The sequence below is a fragment of the Myxine glutinosa genome, chromosome 5, assembly GCF_964187855.1.
Source record: "Myxine glutinosa chromosome 5, kmMyxGlut1.1, whole genome shotgun sequence".
Lineage (NCBI taxonomy): Eukaryota > Metazoa > Chordata > Myxini > Myxiniformes > Myxinidae > Myxine > Myxine glutinosa.
In genome coordinates, this window is record NC_136265.1 from 15,799,291 (window position 1) to 15,818,111 (window position 18,821).

The following is an 18,821-nucleotide window of genomic DNA, read 5'->3' on the forward strand; positions in this document are numbered from 1 at the left end:
TATTCCCGTCAGCTAAGCGACTCTGCATTGCCCGGCAACACCGGATACCTTTGCTCGTCTAAAATAATAAATGTCAGAGTGTGTGTGCATGTCTCCACCATAGCTCCAAAACCATGAAACCTAGTGGCCCTAAACTTTTCATACATACTAAGGGAACTCAAAGGGAGTGCATGAATGAAAACTGGGTATTTGGGTAAATTCAAACACCCACTTAGAAGATAATTAACCGGGTGCTCATCATGAAAAAACAAAAAAGGCTTTCCCTTGGTCAGCCCGCTTTCACCTCACAGGGATTTTAAGCCACCATTTTGTTTTGGCCTGTTCAAAAATGCCTTAAGGAACCATGACGACCTCTCATGGACTAATTAAAGTATACTATGCCGTGATAGTGATGATTTTTTAATGCCGTGAACAAGCTTTAGTATATCATGGATGGTGAAGGCTGTGGTCAAGTTTCATCGAAATTGTGTGTGTAATTTCTGAGAAGAAAGCAAACACCTATTTTGGGGGGCAACCCTCCTCCACTCTCCAAGTAGATCTCTTTACGGCCCAATTTTTAATTTTAATGCCGTGAACAAACTTTGGTACATCTTGGGTGATGAGGGTTGTGGTCAATTTTAATCGAAATTGTGTGTGTAGATTCAGAGGAAAAAGTAAATACATATTTTGGGGGGGGGGGGGGGGGGGGGGGGTCAAACCTGGACCCACTTTGACCCCTGGTATACCCCCCTTAGATCCCGATTTTTTTTAATGCCATGAACAAACTTGAGTTGCAACATACCAAATATCATTTTAGCCAAGTTTGGTCACAATGCCATCAGCAGTTTCGAAGAAGAAGTTGCAAGTGTTTACGGACGGACGTCGCGCCATTCCATAAACTCCTCGGAACTACGAGTACGTTCCAGGTGAGCTAAAAACTAGAAAACGCTCAAGTTCAGAACAGCCTTAAAGCACTTTAATGACATCACGCAAAGCCAATGCTGTGACAAATTCGAAATTAACCTTTGCTAAAAAAATGGCAGCAACATGCCATTTGTTACGTCAACAAATATTGACTTAAGCACATGTAGTTAAGGGTTGACAGCTGCTGATTTTACCAATCAAAGAGTCTATATAAGCACAGCCCTAGATAAATCATATCACCGGCACTTCCCATCAATACCTCTCTCAGACGATGGAACGGTGGTCAAGGAGATTTTTTCAGGAGCCGGTATCGTTGGGTGAAAGGTCGTACTCAACAAAGTAGAACCTGAATCGATCATTCTGGCAGAGGTCCGTGCATGCACCTTTAATGTCGAGATACCAGCACAAATGGGGAGTGGTGTATGGAGGTGAGGGGAGGGGGCACACAATCCGCAAACATGAGAGGGGTTAACAATCGTAGTGGAACAAGGAACGAAGAGAAGCAGAGATAGAAACTCGAACCACACAGAACAAATAAGCAGTGCAGGTCGATACTCCAGCATAAGTATACACAAAATAAATACATTCCCTTTGTCCAAGCAACCAACCATACATACATTTCATTACAGGCATGGCAGCCAAGCCGTGTATCGATTAGCAATACAATATAATTCTTTGCATTTACATTGTTACATTACAGAGGTACACCTGACATCGACATCGAGCTTCGACAATCGATTCTTAATGTTATCGTCTCAATGAGAGGTCAAAAGAACTGTTGTTGTATGATGAATAAATACATTTAGTTTAACCGACAGTTCAAACTAAAATACAGTTCATGTGTTTTTAGGTTAAAATAAAATAAATCTGAAAATTTACTGGGACGAACTGTTCAAGTATGGATTCCAAATCGGGATTCAAAAACCAAACGCCAACACAACAGGAAGAAAAAAAGATAAAGTCAACAACCACAAAAAGGTTTTAGGCCCCATGTATCAATCACCAACTCATGACGAAGCACACTCACGCATGCAACTCAAAAACTCACGAACAAATTAACACTTAAAGTTTTGGGGAAAATCAACGAAAACAAAATGACGACGGGATTATTAAGCTGAAGGCCTGGATTGGCTTGAGGAAGGCAACCGTAAGATAAACTGTGAGATGATAGTGGCAAGACACAGGGGCTACGAGAGGGACTCGTCGGCAGAACGGTGATCAAGAAGGCAACAGGTTCCCGTCTCCGTCAGAGCGGTTCATGCCCGCTCTCTGTGAGTGGCGGCTCGATGCGGACGGCTGGTTCGTGGGGGGCAAAGGAAGGTCGGGCAGGTTGTCCGCGACGCGTGCTCGCTCTTCCAGGAACCGGTCAAACTCTGCAGGAGTGTTAAAGAAAAGAAAAGCGGTTCAGGCCTTCGGTCACCATCTTGGAGTTGAAGGGTCACAGTACCAAGAATGGCAAGTGGTAAAGCATGTGGTGAGGTGGAGAGAACTGGGAAGTGGCCGTGTGCTGTGTGCAGGAAGGGTGTCGGAGTGAATTCCATTCGATGTACAATGTGCGCTGAGTGGGTTCATCAAAAATGTAGTGGTCTGAGAGGGTCATTAACCAGTGTGGCAGCTACATTCAAGTGTAAGGTGTGCACAGAGGGAGCTGCAGATGAAGGAAATGTTGAGTTGGATCTTGGAGACGGTATGAAGCTGGAAGGTGTGAACACATTTTGCTACCTAGGAGACATGCTGAATGGAGAAGGTGGATCAGACACGGCAACGGTTGCTAGAGTGAGATGTGCATGGAAGAAGTTTCGGGAACTGAGTGGCGTGCTGACGAGAAGGGGAGTGTCGTTGAAGCTGAAGAGAAAGGTGTATGCTGCATGTGTGAGAAGTGTTGTGATTTATGGGAGTGAGACATGGGCAATGAACGTAGAGCAGCAACGAAGCCTGGAAAGGGTGGAAATGCGAATGGTTCGGTGGATGTGTGGCATATCGTTGAGAGAGAGGAAGACAAATGATGAATTGCGAAAGATGATGGGAATAGAGCCTGTGATTGATGCTGTGAAGAGGAACAGGTTGAGATGGTTTGGTCATGTGTTGAGGAAGGATGAAAGTGACTGGTTGAGAAGAGTGATGGAAATGAATGTAGAAGGAAGTAGAGGACGGGGAAGACCGAGAAAGACTTGGCTAAAGGTGGTGGAAGAAGAAATGCGGGCAAGGGGGTTAACAAGGGGAGATGTAGAAAATACGGCAAAATGGAGAAGATTGTCATGGGGCCCGCAAGGCTAACCCCCGCTCTAGCAGGGGAAATGGCCTTAAAATGCCTGTTGCTGTTGTTTATAAAAGCTCTGCCGAAGCATCGTCTGAGCAGTAGTTACATTCCGGGATTGGTCACCATTCCGACGGAGGATACCAACACAAAAAGGGTATTTCGCACATCTCAACTTCATCTATACACAGAATTACGTCGACCGGTATGACATCTTTAAACATTCTTTTATCCCCGTCCTGCACATCAAGGTTCAAATTGTGTCACCATTACTGCAAAATCAAAATCAACTTTTTGACAAAACAAAAACAAACAACAAACACAACAACAGCGAGCGGCCTATTACAAATCCTTACCTTCACTAGTAACACCATCGTGATCCTTGTGTTCCTCAGACTGCAGGAGGGAAAAACGCAATCGGTCAATCGACAGGTTACACACAACGTCAGGAAATCTCTCAAGTCTTGACTTTGAAACAACACACAAACAAACACAACTACCAGCCAGATGGTAAATGTGCCCATTGTAATTAATCAACTCAAAATAAACAGCATTAACATTTACCAAACCCCTCATTCTGGACCAAAAACATCTAAGTTTCTCCAATCGGGTTTCAAATCTGTGCCGGTTGACATATTCTGTGTTAGCGTGGTTCTGTATCCCAGCTGATACTCGAGAGTGCTCTCCGCTTATTGCAGTTGATGCAACTTCCTCGAGAATTTGGGGGCAGCTGGGATGCAAACAGTCAATGGGTGTGCCAACAGGGAATTCAAAGAACACAACTCAAAGACTAAAACTTTGTAACGACATACATTAACCAGATATCTGTGACCACACAGCGATCGCCAAGGGTAAGCTTCCCCAACCTCTTGGCGATCTACTCAGACTTCAGGTGCACTATAAATACACGACATGACCAAAAGTATGTGGACACCCGATCATCACACATCTCACTCATTCCAAGATCATAGCATTAATATTGAGTTGGTTTATACCCCCCCCCCCCCCCTTGCTGCTATAACAGTCTCCACTCTTTTGGGAAGGCTTTCCAGTAGATGTTGGAACATTGCTGCAGGGATTTGCTTCCATTCAGCCAAAAGAGCATGAGTGAAGTCGGGCACTGATGTTGGGTGATTAGGCCTGGCTCACAGTCGGCGTTCCAATTCATCCCAAGGGTGTTCGATGGGGTTGAGGTCAGGTCTCTGTGCAAGCCAGTCAAATTCTTCCACACAGATCTCGACAAACCATTTCTGTCTGGACCTCGCTCTGTGCACGGGGACATTGTCATGCTGAAACAGGAAAGGGCCTTCCCCAAACTGTTGCCACAAAGTTGGAAGCACACAATCATCTAGAATGTCATTCTGTATGGACCCCCATCCCCCGCCTTCCCATGCCTCCTCCCCCCAAGCCCCCTCCCTCCCACGGATCTTCCGATGTCCCTATTCTCCGCTGTTGTACTTGTGTGCTTCCCTCTCTTGTCTGCTGCTTGTTGTATGTGTCCGGTTTGTTTTTTTTGTGATTGATGTTAGCTCTAACACGAGCCTCGATCTTGTATACGAACAAAAAAAAATATTGTATGCTGTAGCGTTAAGATTGCTCTTCACTGGAACTAAGGGGTCTAGCCCGAACCATGAAAAACAGCTCCAGACCATTATTCCTCAAACACTAACAAACTTTACAGTTGGCACTATGCATTCTGGCAGGTAGCGTTCTCCTGGCATCCGCCAAACCCAGATTCATCTGTCGGACAGCCAGATGGTGAAGCGTGATTCATCACTCCAGAGAACGCATTTCCACTGCTCTAGAGTCCAATGGCGGCGAGCTTTACACCACTCCAGTTGACACTTGGCATTGCGCATGGTGATCTTAGGCTTGTGTGCGGCTGCTCGGCCATGGAAACCCATTTCATGAAGCTCCCGACGAACAGCTGTTGTGCTGACGTTGCTTCCAGAAGGCAGTTTGGAACTCGGTAGTGAGTGATGCAACCGAGGACAGACGATTTTTACGTGCTACGTGCTTCAGCACTTGGCGTTCCCATTCTGTGATCTTGTGTGGCCTACCACTTCGCGGCTGAGCTGTTGTTGCTCCTAGACATTTCCACTTCAGAATAACCACTTACAGTTGACCGGGGCAGCTCTATCAGGGCAGAAATTTGACGAACTGACTTGTTGGAAAGGTGGCATCCTATGACGGTGACACGTTGAAAGTCACTGAGCTCTTCAGTACGGCCCATTCTATTGCTAATGTTTGTCTATAGAGATTGCATGGCTGTGTGCTTGATTATATATACCTGTCAGCAATGGGTGTGGCTGAAATAGCTGAATCCACTAATTAGAAGGGGTGTCTACATACTTTTGGTCACGTAGTGTATTAGGTGCACAACTTCAATGAAGGCACACTATTATTATGCAAAATATTGTGGAGGCCTAGAAGTCTATGAGATACCGCATCGGCAAAGTTGAAAGATGACAAAAAATGCATTTCTTTTTTCAGACCGCCATTTCACCTTGACCTTTAACTCGGAGGGGTATGATGTAAATGAAACATAAATGCGCCATGCTCTGGGCTATGTAGTGAGGGTAATTTTGTTCTGACCAGACAAACCTTAGTGGAGGTTTGGTGAAATATGTCTATAATTGGGTCATGACCTTAAAAATTAGGTCAAGGTCAAAAAGTTATATTAACCCTATATACTTTTTATTCCCGATTATTGATGCAAATTTTCATTCCGAAAGTCCCGTGCTATAGGGGGAGGCTTAATTAAGGAGAAACAAATAACGGATGTACAAAAAAAAAAATACAAATTAAACTGAACACGAGTTCTGAAAGCAATTTCACAAAGAACAATAGAATATGCAGCGCAGATGAGGAGGGTGAGAGCAGGTTAAAGCGTGAGCATGCTCACCGAATCTGTGTTTAACCACTGCTCTACGTTGTCCATCATCGTTGGTTCTGATACTGGAATCTGGACACATGCAACAAATGGATGTAGATGAAAGGAATAAAAGTGTAAAAACGATGAGGTGGCAAGAAAGAGCATGTAGGGGAGAAAGGAAGGTAAAAAGAGGGCAAAGGGGGAGGAGGCTGTGAAGAAGAACCACCACAATCCTTTTGTGTCTTCAGACGCACAGGGCTGCCATGGAATTTTTCCATTGGCAAGGTCACAATCCTGGTCGGGTCGCCACTCCCAACGCAGGATATTTGAATGGCTCATTATTCCCAGGAAGCTGGCACTCATGTTACCGACCTCGGCAGGATGACAGGCTGAGTCAACACACGTGGTGTTATTTTAATGGTATGACGGGGGCTCAAGCTGAGGTCCCTAAGATCTTAAGCCAGCCACCTTAACTGTTATGCCAACACCAGGCTTCAAAATGAGGGTGATGGAGAGGAGGTAAACGGACATGAGAGAAGAGGTGGTAGTAAAGTTAACATTTAAGAATGTAAGGTTTTTAAAGAATTTAATAATTTTAAGAATTATTAGAGAATTTATGAATTTATTCGAGAAAAGAAAAAAAGAAAAGAAAATTCGAGAAAAAAATATATATATTAGAGAAAATAAATTTAAGAATTATTAGAGAATTTTAAGAATTATTAGAGAATTTAATAATAATTTAAGAATAAAAATAAAAATCCACATTTAAGAATTAAAGCAGGTTGTGAAGGGGGGAAAAAAGAGACGGCAGTGATATCTCTGACAAAGAGAACAACCCCAAAGTGGAAAGAATGCAAGTTCAGCATTTCAGGCAGGGAGAATATGACGACAAGAGAAATGAGATTCTATTTGGTTATTATCTGTCGGTACGAAGGAATGAGTGCTAAGAGTGAGTAACGGGAATGAGTGAAAGCTGTGCAATCTAAAGTGCCACCGAAGATGGAGGGAGGTTATGTATTCACCCCTGTTCGTGTGTTCGTTTGTCTGTGAGGATGATATCTCAAAAACTTATTGACGGATTCAGACGAAACTTGGTGGACAGGTTGAGTTGTGCGACAAGGACGAATTGATTCCATTTTGGTGGGGGGGAAAAAAAACAGATCCACATATGAGTTTATTAATTTTTTAAGTAATTCTTCACCATTGAGGAATGAGGCCAAACACTATGAATAGTACGATATCTCAAAACGTTGTGGACGGGTTATGACAAAACTTGTTGGATGAGTTTGGTGGATGACAAGAACAAGCCGATTCGATTTTGGTTAAGGTACAGTTCCAGATCCGGCCTATCTGTGGGATACAAAACTGAAATTGGTCGGCCTGGTGGAGTGCGTCTAACGAGTGCCGTTCTAGTTCCTTTACGTGATTATGCTTTCAGAAACACAGGAACGACCACCAGGATTGTGCTGTGCTATACATGAAACACTTTAATCCTGATCAAGTAAATGCAAAGGTTAATCCAAAATAAATCTGACCTGTTAAATCAATAAACGTCCCTCAAAAAATTGAGTTGGGTAATGCTGTCATCGGTATCCAAAAACTACCTAACCCTGCTCACTCCTGCGAAGGGCTAACGACAAAAGGAAGGGAAAATATGCTGAGGATTTATGCAAATAAACGAGAAAAGTTAGGGCAAGCAAATTATTTGATAATTGCTAAAGATTTCAAAGTATACTGAGGAAAATTTTACAAACTGTGTGAGCAACATGAGGGTTTGTAAGAGACAGATGGATGAAGGGGGTGTGCGGGTTAAGACGCAACCCACCATTCCTTGCCGTGACAACCAGTGATCTACGGCTTCCATAGATGAAGGCTGGAACATGCAAAAGCATCGCATGCAAGGGATCCGCCAGCACATAAAAGGCAGAAGCAAAACGTGAAAGGTTGATTTGCACAACAAATAAATAAAACAACTGATGGATTTTAACTGTTGCGCAGATTTAAAAGATCAAATTAAAATAGGGAGGATGATGCCATCATTTTGAGATTAGGCAAAGCCAACACAAGCAGGCAATGGAGTAACTGACGAGGAAATCATTGACAGGCAGTAACAGGAAGGGATATCTGTGCCAAGTCAAAATGTGTACCGACTCAGTGAGGAGGTGGGAATTTTGATGAAGCCAAAGGTAAACCTTAAAGGTCCACCATATAGGGTGCTGGATATGTGGCATAAGAATACAAAACACCCACCGCCAAGACAGGTGCATCAGATCCGTGGCTGCAACACAAAACATCACAACATTGTGTTTAACATTAGCGCACGCTCCAATGAGCTCACTCTGATTGATGGGAAAGCGAGGGGGCCTGGGAAGCGAGCCGTGAGCGAGCGAAGGGGCACTTACCTCGCCTGAGCGTCGTGAGTCAAATGAGGGGATGTCGTGGTTCCGTAGGTTTGCAGTGACCTCAGGGTGCCGCCCGTTGTGCTTTCACCGACCTCTGTTCACACAATCAGGATTTATTCAGGAATAATTTCATCGGATGTGTAATATTTTATCATTCTCTCTCTCTGATGTACTATACTCTTCACGGAGACTCGGTGCTGCCGAAGCATCTTCCTGAGCAAGGGCTATACTGGGTGGTTTACCATTGCCTTCCCAGCAGTAGTTAGGGCAGGAATTTGGAATTTGTTCATGGTGTCGGCGACAGTCCGCCTACTGTTCACGGAGGACACCGTAGGGTCTTTAACGTCCGCCAATGAATGCTGGCAGACAGGACGCTGTTTAACCTCCATCCGAGGGACGGCACACACATTGATTAATCACACTGCCTGTGAAACACCGGAATGGCAGTTTATACCTGGATAGGGATTCAAACCCAGGTTAGACAACTTGGAGGTCAGTGTGCGTACCTCTAGGCCATCCTGTCAGCCAATTATATAATTACCGTTATTTAAAGAAAATATTCACCAAAACAACAGATGCTGGTTTAGCATCTGCCATTAACACCTGTAGAATATTCCACCTGGTTTACAGGAGGGTGCTGCAGATACCAATAAATACATCAAACAAGCAACATGATATGTCGGTCAATCTCAGGTCCGCCATTGAGCTGTCTAGTCTGGGTTCAATCCCAAACTGGGTTCGACTTAAAACGTCCGTTCTGGTGCAGGGTCAATTGAGTGGGGCAGGGTGCCGCATCTCAGAGAACGCTGGCCTTCAAATTGGGACGTCAAGCCAGCTGTGTTGTCGGCATTTAGGTTGTAGATTGAACTTGTTAACTCGACAATGAAAACCTCAATTTGAAACCATTAACACACTATCTTTGTTAGGGTGAGCGGCGATATTGAAAAAAAGGTAAAAAGGGAAGAAGATGCATGTGCCATGCCATTTGTGGGACATATGAGAGAAAACAAAAATTCCAACATTCAAAGTAATGAGTTCCAGCAGTTCTAAGAAGAAGAAGAAGAAGAAGAAAAAGAAGAAAACGAGAGCGAAGTTGATGGCATGCCATCGCAAATCCCCATGCTTCCCACCTAAAGCAAAGTTGAAAGATGGCAAAAGGTTCCACCAGGAATGACCAAATATCAAATTTTGAGTTACAATGTTTTTTGCGTGTTTTGACCCTTGTGACCAGAAGTCCCCACCCCCTGGGGAATGAACTGGAGTCAAATCCCAAAAAAATCGTTACATATTTCATGTGTCCCCCAATGTTGATTGCATACATAAAGTTTCATTAAAACATATTTTATAATGTGCCCGTAATTGTATTTTTTTGGTATTTAACCTTTTGACCCCATCCCAGGGCTTGGGGCCAAAAGTAACACTGTTCTTGCACATTATTGCCATGTGGTGATAATAACTACCAAGTTTGGTGAATTTCTGCCAAACCGTTCAGGAGATAGCATGATGGACGGACAGACAGAATTACAGAGCCAACTAGAACGGCACTCGGTAGAGTGCATACCTCCGCCAGCCTGAACATTTCATGGTTTCTATCCCACTGATAGGTCTGATCTGGATCCGGACCTGAACCAAAATCTAATCGGCTTGTTCTTGTCACATAACCAACTCATCCCCCAAGTTTAGTCATAACTCGTCCATAACTTTTTAAAATATAATACTATATAATCGCTTAGCCTGGTGTTGGCTTCACAGTTATGGTGCTGGCTTGGGATCCCGAGGATCCTGAGTTTGAATCCCGGTCGATCGTTGAAGTAACGCCAGGGGGGTTGACTCAGCCTGTCATCCTTCCAAGGTCGGCAAATTGAGTACAAGCTCACTGGTAATTGGGGTACTGCATCAGCGGCACATATGCACTTCCAGAAAAATGATGCAACCAGCAGCCACAGGCTGCATATGAAACAACAACAACATATATTGCTTTTCGCCCCATCTCTCAATGGTTAAAAATCACTTTTAAAAATTAAATAATTCTCATATCTGAATCCATATTCAGATCTTCACCAAAATTGAATCAATTCTTACTTGTAGCACCCCTAACCTCTCCACCAAGTTTCTCCGAACCGTCCATGACCTTTTGAGATCCCTATCACTCAAAAGTGAAGCATCACTTTAAAAAATTATCTGATCCCGATTTGAATCTTCACCAAAATTGAATCAATTCTTCCTCGTCACATACCCAACCTCTCCACCATGTTTCATCTAAATCTGTCCATAACCTTTTGAGATATCTTGTTCACAGGCAAACAAACAGACAGACAGGGGTGAAAACGTAACCTCCATCCACCTTCGGTGGCGGAGGTCATTACAATATCCCCTCTTTTTGTCCCCCGTCGCACCGCGGAGCGAAAGGGGGACTATGGTTTTCCCCTCTGTCCGTGTGTCCGTCCGTGCGTGCGTGCGTGCGGGCGGGCGTGCGTGCGTGCGTAAGCGAAGGACCGCATTCGAATTTGGTGTGTGGGTGCAACCCAAGTAGAGGAAAAATGTTGTTCCTGGACCACCCCTATTTCTCCATTCACTTACATGTAAATTTTCCCCTCACCCTCACTTTTCTTCATTTCCCCTTAACACCTCTATTCCTGCCCCCCTTGGTCCTATGGACATTTTACTCTTAATATCAATGATCAAAGTTTTCTAGTAGACCACTCAAACAACGATCCTACAAATATTTGTTTATGCGTAGGAAATAATTTAATTCTCTTACCACTTCCATCACCATATAATATATTAACAAAAAAGATGTTTGAGTTTGGTTCTTTATCAAGATATTTTAACTGAGCTAAGATAAAATGATAAACCTCCCTCAATGTTCTTGTTTGAGCGCTTCCAGTGCCACCCACTTTTTGGTAGGCTCTGCCCACTTTTTGGTAAGCCCCGCCCACTTTTTGTTAAGCTCTGCCCACTTTTTGCCAACATGGTTGGCCCTTCAGCAAAGGACTTCTGTGACTCACTGGGACTGACACAATCTGTCAATTTCCCGACCCGGATCTCAATCAATGGAGCATCTTCTCTTCTGGACTTGGTTATGACTAACTTCCCTGAAAATGTCTGCTGCTCTTCTTCTGCTCCAATCGGCTCAACTGATCATGTGCTTGTTAAAGTGGACATCTCTTTGACCATTCTCAGAGAGCCTCCTCAGCGTCGATGAGTCTGGCATTTCACTCAGGCCAACTGGCATGGTCTTCAAGCAGCCATCAATCATCTGGACTGGTCTCCCATCTCTACCGCCTCTGACATCAACTCATCCTGGGAATTCTTCCAAAGTAAACTGCTCTCTCTCATGCACAGATTTATCCCATCTCGTCTTCAGTTGTCATACCCTTCCTCCCGTCCATGGTACACGGAATCTTGTGGTGAGGCTATTGCCCAGAAACAACTTGCTTTCGTCTCCTGGAAAGCAAATCCAACGGAAGGAAATCTCATTTCCTTTCACAAAGCCAGAAACAAGTGTGTGTCCACCCTCAGGAGAGCCAGGAAACAATATCTATCCGTTCTCAGGACAGAACTCTCTTATCTGTCTCCCTCTTCCAAATCCTGGTGGCGTCTGGTCAAATCTGTTTCTGGTGTTTGTTCCCCCTCCATCCCCTCCCTCACCTCAAACGGCCACACGGCTGACTCCGCGCGTGAAAAAGCTGAATGCCTCAACTCTGTGTTTGCCTCTAAATCTTGTGTCCCAAACCCATCCCTCTCTGTACCCACCATACCCAGTCGTACCCAGCTGCTCCTGGACTCTGTGTCCTTTCCTTCTGACAAGGTGGAAAAGTTTCTGTCAACCCTCGACTCTGATTCTGCAACTGGACCTGACGGCATCAGCTCACGGGTCCTAAAATCTTGTTCTTCCGCTCTTTCACTCCCTCTCTCTGTTCTCTTCACACTCTCTTTTGCTCAAGGTCATCTGCCATCTGCTTGGAAATCTGCCAACATCACCGCTTTGCACAAAAAAGGTGCAAAAACAGATCCTAGCAACTACAGACCAATCAGCCTTCTCTCAATTATCAGTAAAGTCATGGAATCCATCATTGCTTCAGATATGAAATCTTTCCTCTTCTCCAATGGCTTGATCTCTGATCATCAATTTGGTTTCAGACCTGGTCACTCTACTCTGGACATGCTGCTTCTGCTTTCTCAGCAATGGATGGAGGTCCTCAATGCCAAACAGGAAATTCGAGCTGTCTCCCTTGACATATCACGTGCCTTCGATACGGTCTGGCACCCCGCCCTGCTCACCAAACTCTCCTCTGTTGGTATCCATGGAAATCTCCACGCATGGCTGGCGGACTTCCTCTCTAGTCGTAGTCAACGTGTGGCGCTGAATGGGTTTCTCTCATCTCCTCTTCCTGTTCAGGCTGGAGTTCCCCAAGGCAGTGTTCTGGGCCCTGTGCTTTTTCTGGTCTTCATCAATGATCTCCCCGACTCTCTTGAAAATCCTCTCTATCTCTTTGCTGATGACTCTACTCTCTGTCGCTCCATTCTTCATCCCTCAGATCGACAGTCTGCAGCCTCCTCACTCTATGCAGACCTGGACAAAATCACAGACTGGGCAAACAAGTGGAACATGTCTTTCAATCCTGACAAATCTCACACTCTTACAATGTCTCTCCGAAAAGACCGACTGGACAACCCTCCCATCTACTTTCTGAAAAATCCTCTCCAAGAAGTTCTGTCACTCAAACTTTTGGGTCTCACTATCTGCCATGATCTTTCCTGGGAAAACCACATTTCAAATCTGGCCTCCAAAGCCAGTCACCGACTGGGCATCCTCCGTCGTGCGAAGTCCTTCCTTGGCACACCTGAGCTCCTCACCACGTACAAGGCTTTCATCCGCAGCTCAATGGAATACTGCTCTCCCCTCTGGGCTGGTGCTCCTGCCTCACACCTAGCTCGCCTTCACGCTGTTGAAAGCAAAGCATTCAGAATCATTGGAATCTCCCGCGATGAAGCTAACTCCAAGGGCCTTTCACTCACTCACCGCAGGCAGGTTGGTGGTCTTTCCGTCTTCTACCGACTCCTCTCTGGCCTTGCCCCCCCCAGCTCTCTCTGGGCTCTGTCCCACAAATATTCCTACAGGTCGCACAAGATCTGCCTGCAACCCTCTTATGGTTAAACTGCCAAAATCAAGACTCTCTGCTCACCTTCGCTCCTTCATTCCTCTTTTCTCCCGCCTCTGGAACAAACTCCCTCACTCTCTTCAATCCCACTCCACCCTCCAGGTCTTTAAAACAGCTGTTCACCACCATCTCTTATCTTCCCCCATCCAAAACGTTGATCTTTTCTATCCCCGATAATTTCACCCCAATTCCACTTTTTGAAATACCAACTTCTGACCTGGAAGTCCTTGGTGTCCTTGTGTTTTATACTTCTCCCACCCCTTCCCACGCCTCCTCCCCCCGAGCCCTCTCCCTCCCACACATCTCTCTGCTCTCAAATGTTGTGTGCTCTCAAGTGTTTGTGTGCTTCCCATTCTCTTGTCTTCCGCTCCCTCTTTTTATATATTTTGTTTGTCTGGTTGATTTGTTTGTGAAGTAAATGTCAGGTCTTTCACGAGCCTCGATTCAGTATACAAAAAAAAAAAGAAAAAAAAGAAGAAAAAAAAGCTTGATTTATATAAATAATAATATTGTATTAAATTAATACATTGTTATTTTCTCTCACAGGAAATTGTATTTGAGATACAAAATGAAAATACTGCTTTTAACACAACTTGGGATGAAGTTATTGATTTGTTTGAAGACATTTTAAACAACCATAACCCTCAGAACGAGTTCTACCTTGATGACCCAGCCAAAGAGTTGTACCTTGGAGACTCACTAAATTTGGGAAAAACATATTATGAGGTCTGCCTAGATGGCTCTAACTGTGGAGCCTACCTTGGAGACTCACTAAATTTGGGAAAAACATATTATGAGTTCTGCCGAGATGGCTTTAATACCTACCTTGGAGACTCACTAAATTTAATAAAATCAGGAAAAGAGTTTTACCTTGGAGACTTTGAAAACTGGTTTCATTTTGGAGACTCTACCTGTGTGGAGCTCAACCTTCACCTTGATAAACTCGATTCAAATCTCTCATAAATACAACAACATGCATTTTAAGGCCATTTTCCCTGCTAGAGCGGGGGTTAGCCTTGCGGTCCCCATGACAATGTTCTCCATCTCGCCCTATTTTCTGCATCTCTCCTTGTTAACCCCCTTGCACGCATTTCTTCTTCCACCATCTTTAGCCAAGTCTTTCTCGGTCTTCCCCGTCCTCTACTTCCTTCTACATTCATTTCCATCACTCTTCTCAACCAGTCACTTTCATCCTTCCTCAACACATGACCAAACCATCTCAACCTGTTCCTCTTCACAGCATCAATCACAGGCTCTATTCCCATCATCTTTCGCAATTCATCATTTGTCTTCCTCTCTCTCAACGATACTCCGCACATCCACCGAACCATTCGCATTTCCACCCTTTCCAGCCTTCGTTGCTGCTCTACATTCATGACCCATGTCTCGCTCCCATAAATCATAACACTTCTCACACATGCAGCATACACCTTTCCCTTCAGCTTCAACGACACTCCCCTCCTCATCAGCACGCCACTCAGTTCCCGAAACTTCTTGCATGCACATCTCACTCTAACAACCGTTGCCGTGTCTGATCCACCTTCTCCATTCAGCATGTCTCCGAGGTAGCAAAATGTTTTCACACCTTCCAGCTTCACGCCCTCTCCAAGATCCAACTCAACATTTCCTCCATCTGCAGCTCCCTCTGTGCACACCTTACATTTGAATGTAGCTGCCACACTGGTTAATGACCCTCTCAGACCACTACATTTTTGATGAACCCACTCAGCGCACATTGTACATTGAATGGAGTTCACTCCGACACCCTTCCTGCACACAGCACATGGCCACTTCCCAGTTCTTTCCACCTCACCACATGCTTTACCACTTGCCATCACTGCTGTTCAAACGTTGATTGAAAAAACACTAAAAGAAATGAAACCACTTAAATTTTATATGGGAGTAAAATTAGAAATGTCAAAAGATGGAGGAGTTATAGATACACCATACATGAGAACTGAGCCATACTTTATATCATCATATCAAGATTTTAAAACGGGAGTCTATGATGAACTTATTAAACAAGAACAAGATGTGGATAAAAATTCAATCGTAGGAAGTGGATTAAATATAGGAAAAATTATTTTCATTGACATTCATATTCTTAAATCAGATCCTCTAAAAGCTTCTTCTTACATTGATTTACCTAGTGTTATCAAAAATAGAAAAGCAGTTATCAATATCAAAAATAAAGACAATAAATGTTTTCTCTGGTCTATTCTAACACATTTACATCCACAAGATAGTCATGTTGAAAGAGTATCTCATTATAAAAAATATGAGAATACATTAAATACAAAAGATCAAAATTTTCCAATGACATTAAATGATATTCCTAAATTTGAAAAGATGAATAATTTATCAGTTAATGTTTATGGTCTAACAGAAACAAACAACGTTCTGGTTTTAAAACTTTCTGAAAATTATAAAAAAGATCAAACTAATATTAATCTTCTATATTTTAATTCAGAGGAAAATTCACATTATACATACATCAAAGATATTACAAAATTAATAAAACCACAAGTATGTAAAAGAACAAATAAAATATATATTTGTATGCGTTGTCTTAACTTCTTCCATACACAAGAAAGATTAGATAAACATTCAAATTATTGTGGTGATCATAAATCAACGGTAATCAATATGCCTAAACAAGGCTCAAATATCTCATTCAAAGATGAAAAGAAAACAATAAAACACCCATTTGTTATATATGCTGATTTTGAAAGTATTCTAGAAAAAATAGATACTGCTTCTCCAGATCCAAAACAATCATACACAAATAAATATCAAAAACATACTCCTTGTGGTTTTTGTTATCATATCAAATCATCCGTTGGTGATGAATATAACAAGTTAGAGGAGTATAGAGGCTCAAATGCCCCAGAGGAGTTTGTGAAACGACTAGAAAAAGACTGTGTTCGATTAACCAAAATAATGAGAGAAACCAATAAACCAATGTCCTTGACGAGTGAAGAGAAAAGGGAATTAAGAAAAAACAATGTCTGTCATATTTGTGAGAAAAAAATTGGTGAAGGCCTAAAGGTTAGAGATCATTGTCATCTCACTGGTAAATATAGAGGCCCGGCTCATCAAAGTTGTAATATTAATTATAAACTCCCCTCTTTCATTCCTGTCTTTCTTCATAATGACACTCATCTATTTATTAATGAACTTTCAAAGACTTCTGGACACATTTCAGCAATTCCTAACACGGATCAGAAATACATTTCATTCACAAAAACAATTCATACATCTCCGATAACTCATATCAGATTTCTTGATACATTTAAATTCATGGCAAGTCCATTGGCTAACTTGGTTCAAAATCTAAAAGAGTTCCCATGTCTTTCAGAGTATTTTTCAGACAAAGATTTACTAACACAAAAGGGAATTTATCCCTATGACTATATGGACTCATTTGAGAGATTCAATGAAACACAACTTCCTTCAAAAGAAAATTTCTATAACAAATTAAACAACAGTCATATATCTGATAAAGATTATGTACACGCACAAAATGTTTGGAAAAATATAACATCAAGAATCTTGGTGAGTATCACGATTTGTATCTCAAAACTGATGTTCTTTTGTTGGCCGATGTGTTTGAGGCTTTTAGATTCATTTGTCATGCTGGATATGGATTGGATCCTGCTCACTACTACACAGCACCTGGATTGGCTTGGAGTGTATATTTAAAAATAACCACCTTTAGAGGCCATTTTTCCCCGCAAAGCGGGGGTTGGCCTTTTTCGGGAACCGTGGTTGTTGTTGTTTTTTGGTCCCCTTTTTGAAGCAATGTTTTACGGCCGGATGCCCTTCCTGACGCCAACCCTGTTTGTCGCCTTTTAACGACAAACAGGGAATTACCAGTGAACTGGTACTCAATTCCTGAAGGAGTGTGATGTTGAAAATGACAAAACAAGATTTGGATTTGATAACCGATGTTGATATGCTTTTGATGATTGAAAGGCAAAAAGAGGTGGAATTTCACAAGTCTGCTCAAGCAGATACGCAAAGGCAAATAACAAATATCTTCCGAATTATGATTCAATGAAAGAGAGTTCTTACTTGATGTACTATGATGCGAACAACCTGTATGGTTGGGCAATGTCTCAGGCTCTCCCTTATTGTGGACTTAGATGGGTTAATGAAAAAGACTATAAAAAGGTTTTGCGAGATGTATGTATCTCCACACAAAAAGAATTGGATGATCAAAGGTTGGATATTATTTTGAGGTTGATTTAAAATATCCTGAAGAACTTCATATCAAACATAAAGATCTTCCATTTGTTTGTGAGAAAGAAAGTCCAAAGAAAGAATGGTTGAGTGATTATCAACGATCGTTTGATATAGGTGAATCAACAGAAAAATTACTTACTACATTATAGAACAAGAAAAATTATGTTCTACACCAAAGAAATTTGCAGCAATATTTATCAAAAGGTCTAAGAGTAGAGTCGATCCATAGGGTTCTAAAGTTCAATCAAAGACATTGGTTAAAGTGGTACATTGATTTTAATACACAAAGAAGAACAGAGTCAAAAACATTTTGAGAAAGACTTTTATAAATTGATGAATAATGCGGTCTTTGGTAAGACCATGGAGAATGTGAGGAAAAGACAAAATATCAGACTATCAACATCTTGGGAACAAGCATCAAAATTTATTAATAGACCGAGTTTTATAAGAGCTGAGGTCTTTACTGAGAACTTTTGTGCGATCCATTTGGTTAAAGAGAGTATTGAAATGGACAGACCGATTTATATTGGTACCTCAATACTTGATTTATTAAAGGATTACTTTTTTAATAACTTGAGGAAGAAATATCAAAATGATGTTAATCTACTTTATATGGATACAGATAGTTTTATTTTGAAAATTAATACTGATGATGTTTATTCAGACATGAAAAAGGACATTAATATCTATGATACTAGTAATTACAGTCCAGAGAGTGAGTTGTTTTCTTCTAAAAATAAAAAGGTGATTGGAAAGTTCAAGGATGAATTAGGAGGAAATGTTATGAGTGAATTTGTGGGATTGAGGTCTAAGGCTTATGCTTATAAATACATTGTGAATAACGTTGAAAAGACTGATAAGAAGTTAAAAGGTGTAAAGAAAAATGTTATCAAAGAAACAATAAACTTTAAGGATTATTATAACTGTTTAACAACAAAGAAAGAGAGTTTAGAAAGATTAATGGAATAAGAAGT

At 42.3% G+C, this 18,821-nt stretch overlaps 1 protein-coding gene across 4 annotated transcripts in view; it reads right to left on the reverse strand.

The window, feature by feature from the left end:
• Positions 1 to 933: 933 nt before the first annotated feature.
• The window catches only part of LOC137427914 (TOM1-like protein 2), a 60,122-nt gene continuing 42,234 nt past the window's right edge, over positions 934 to 18,821 (reverse strand). Inside the window, exons 11-16 of one of the 4 annotated variants that reach the window (XM_068117726.2) lie at positions 8,438 to 8,531; positions 8,286 to 8,313; positions 7,861 to 7,908; positions 6,066 to 6,125; positions 3,517 to 3,556; positions 934 to 2,276 (exon numbers count right to left, since the gene is read on the reverse strand). In XM_068117726.2, coding sequence (XP_067973827.2) covers positions 2,122 to 2,276; positions 3,517 to 3,556; positions 6,066 to 6,125; positions 7,861 to 7,908; positions 8,286 to 8,313; positions 8,438 to 8,531 — 425 coding nt within the window. In that variant the 3' untranslated portion in view covers positions 934 to 2,121. The remainder of the gene's footprint in view (positions 2,277 to 3,516; positions 3,557 to 6,065; positions 6,126 to 7,860; positions 7,909 to 8,285; positions 8,314 to 8,437; positions 8,532 to 18,821) is intronic. The other 3 variants (XM_068117727.2, XM_068117728.2, XM_068117729.2) reach the window with 3 other exon arrangements.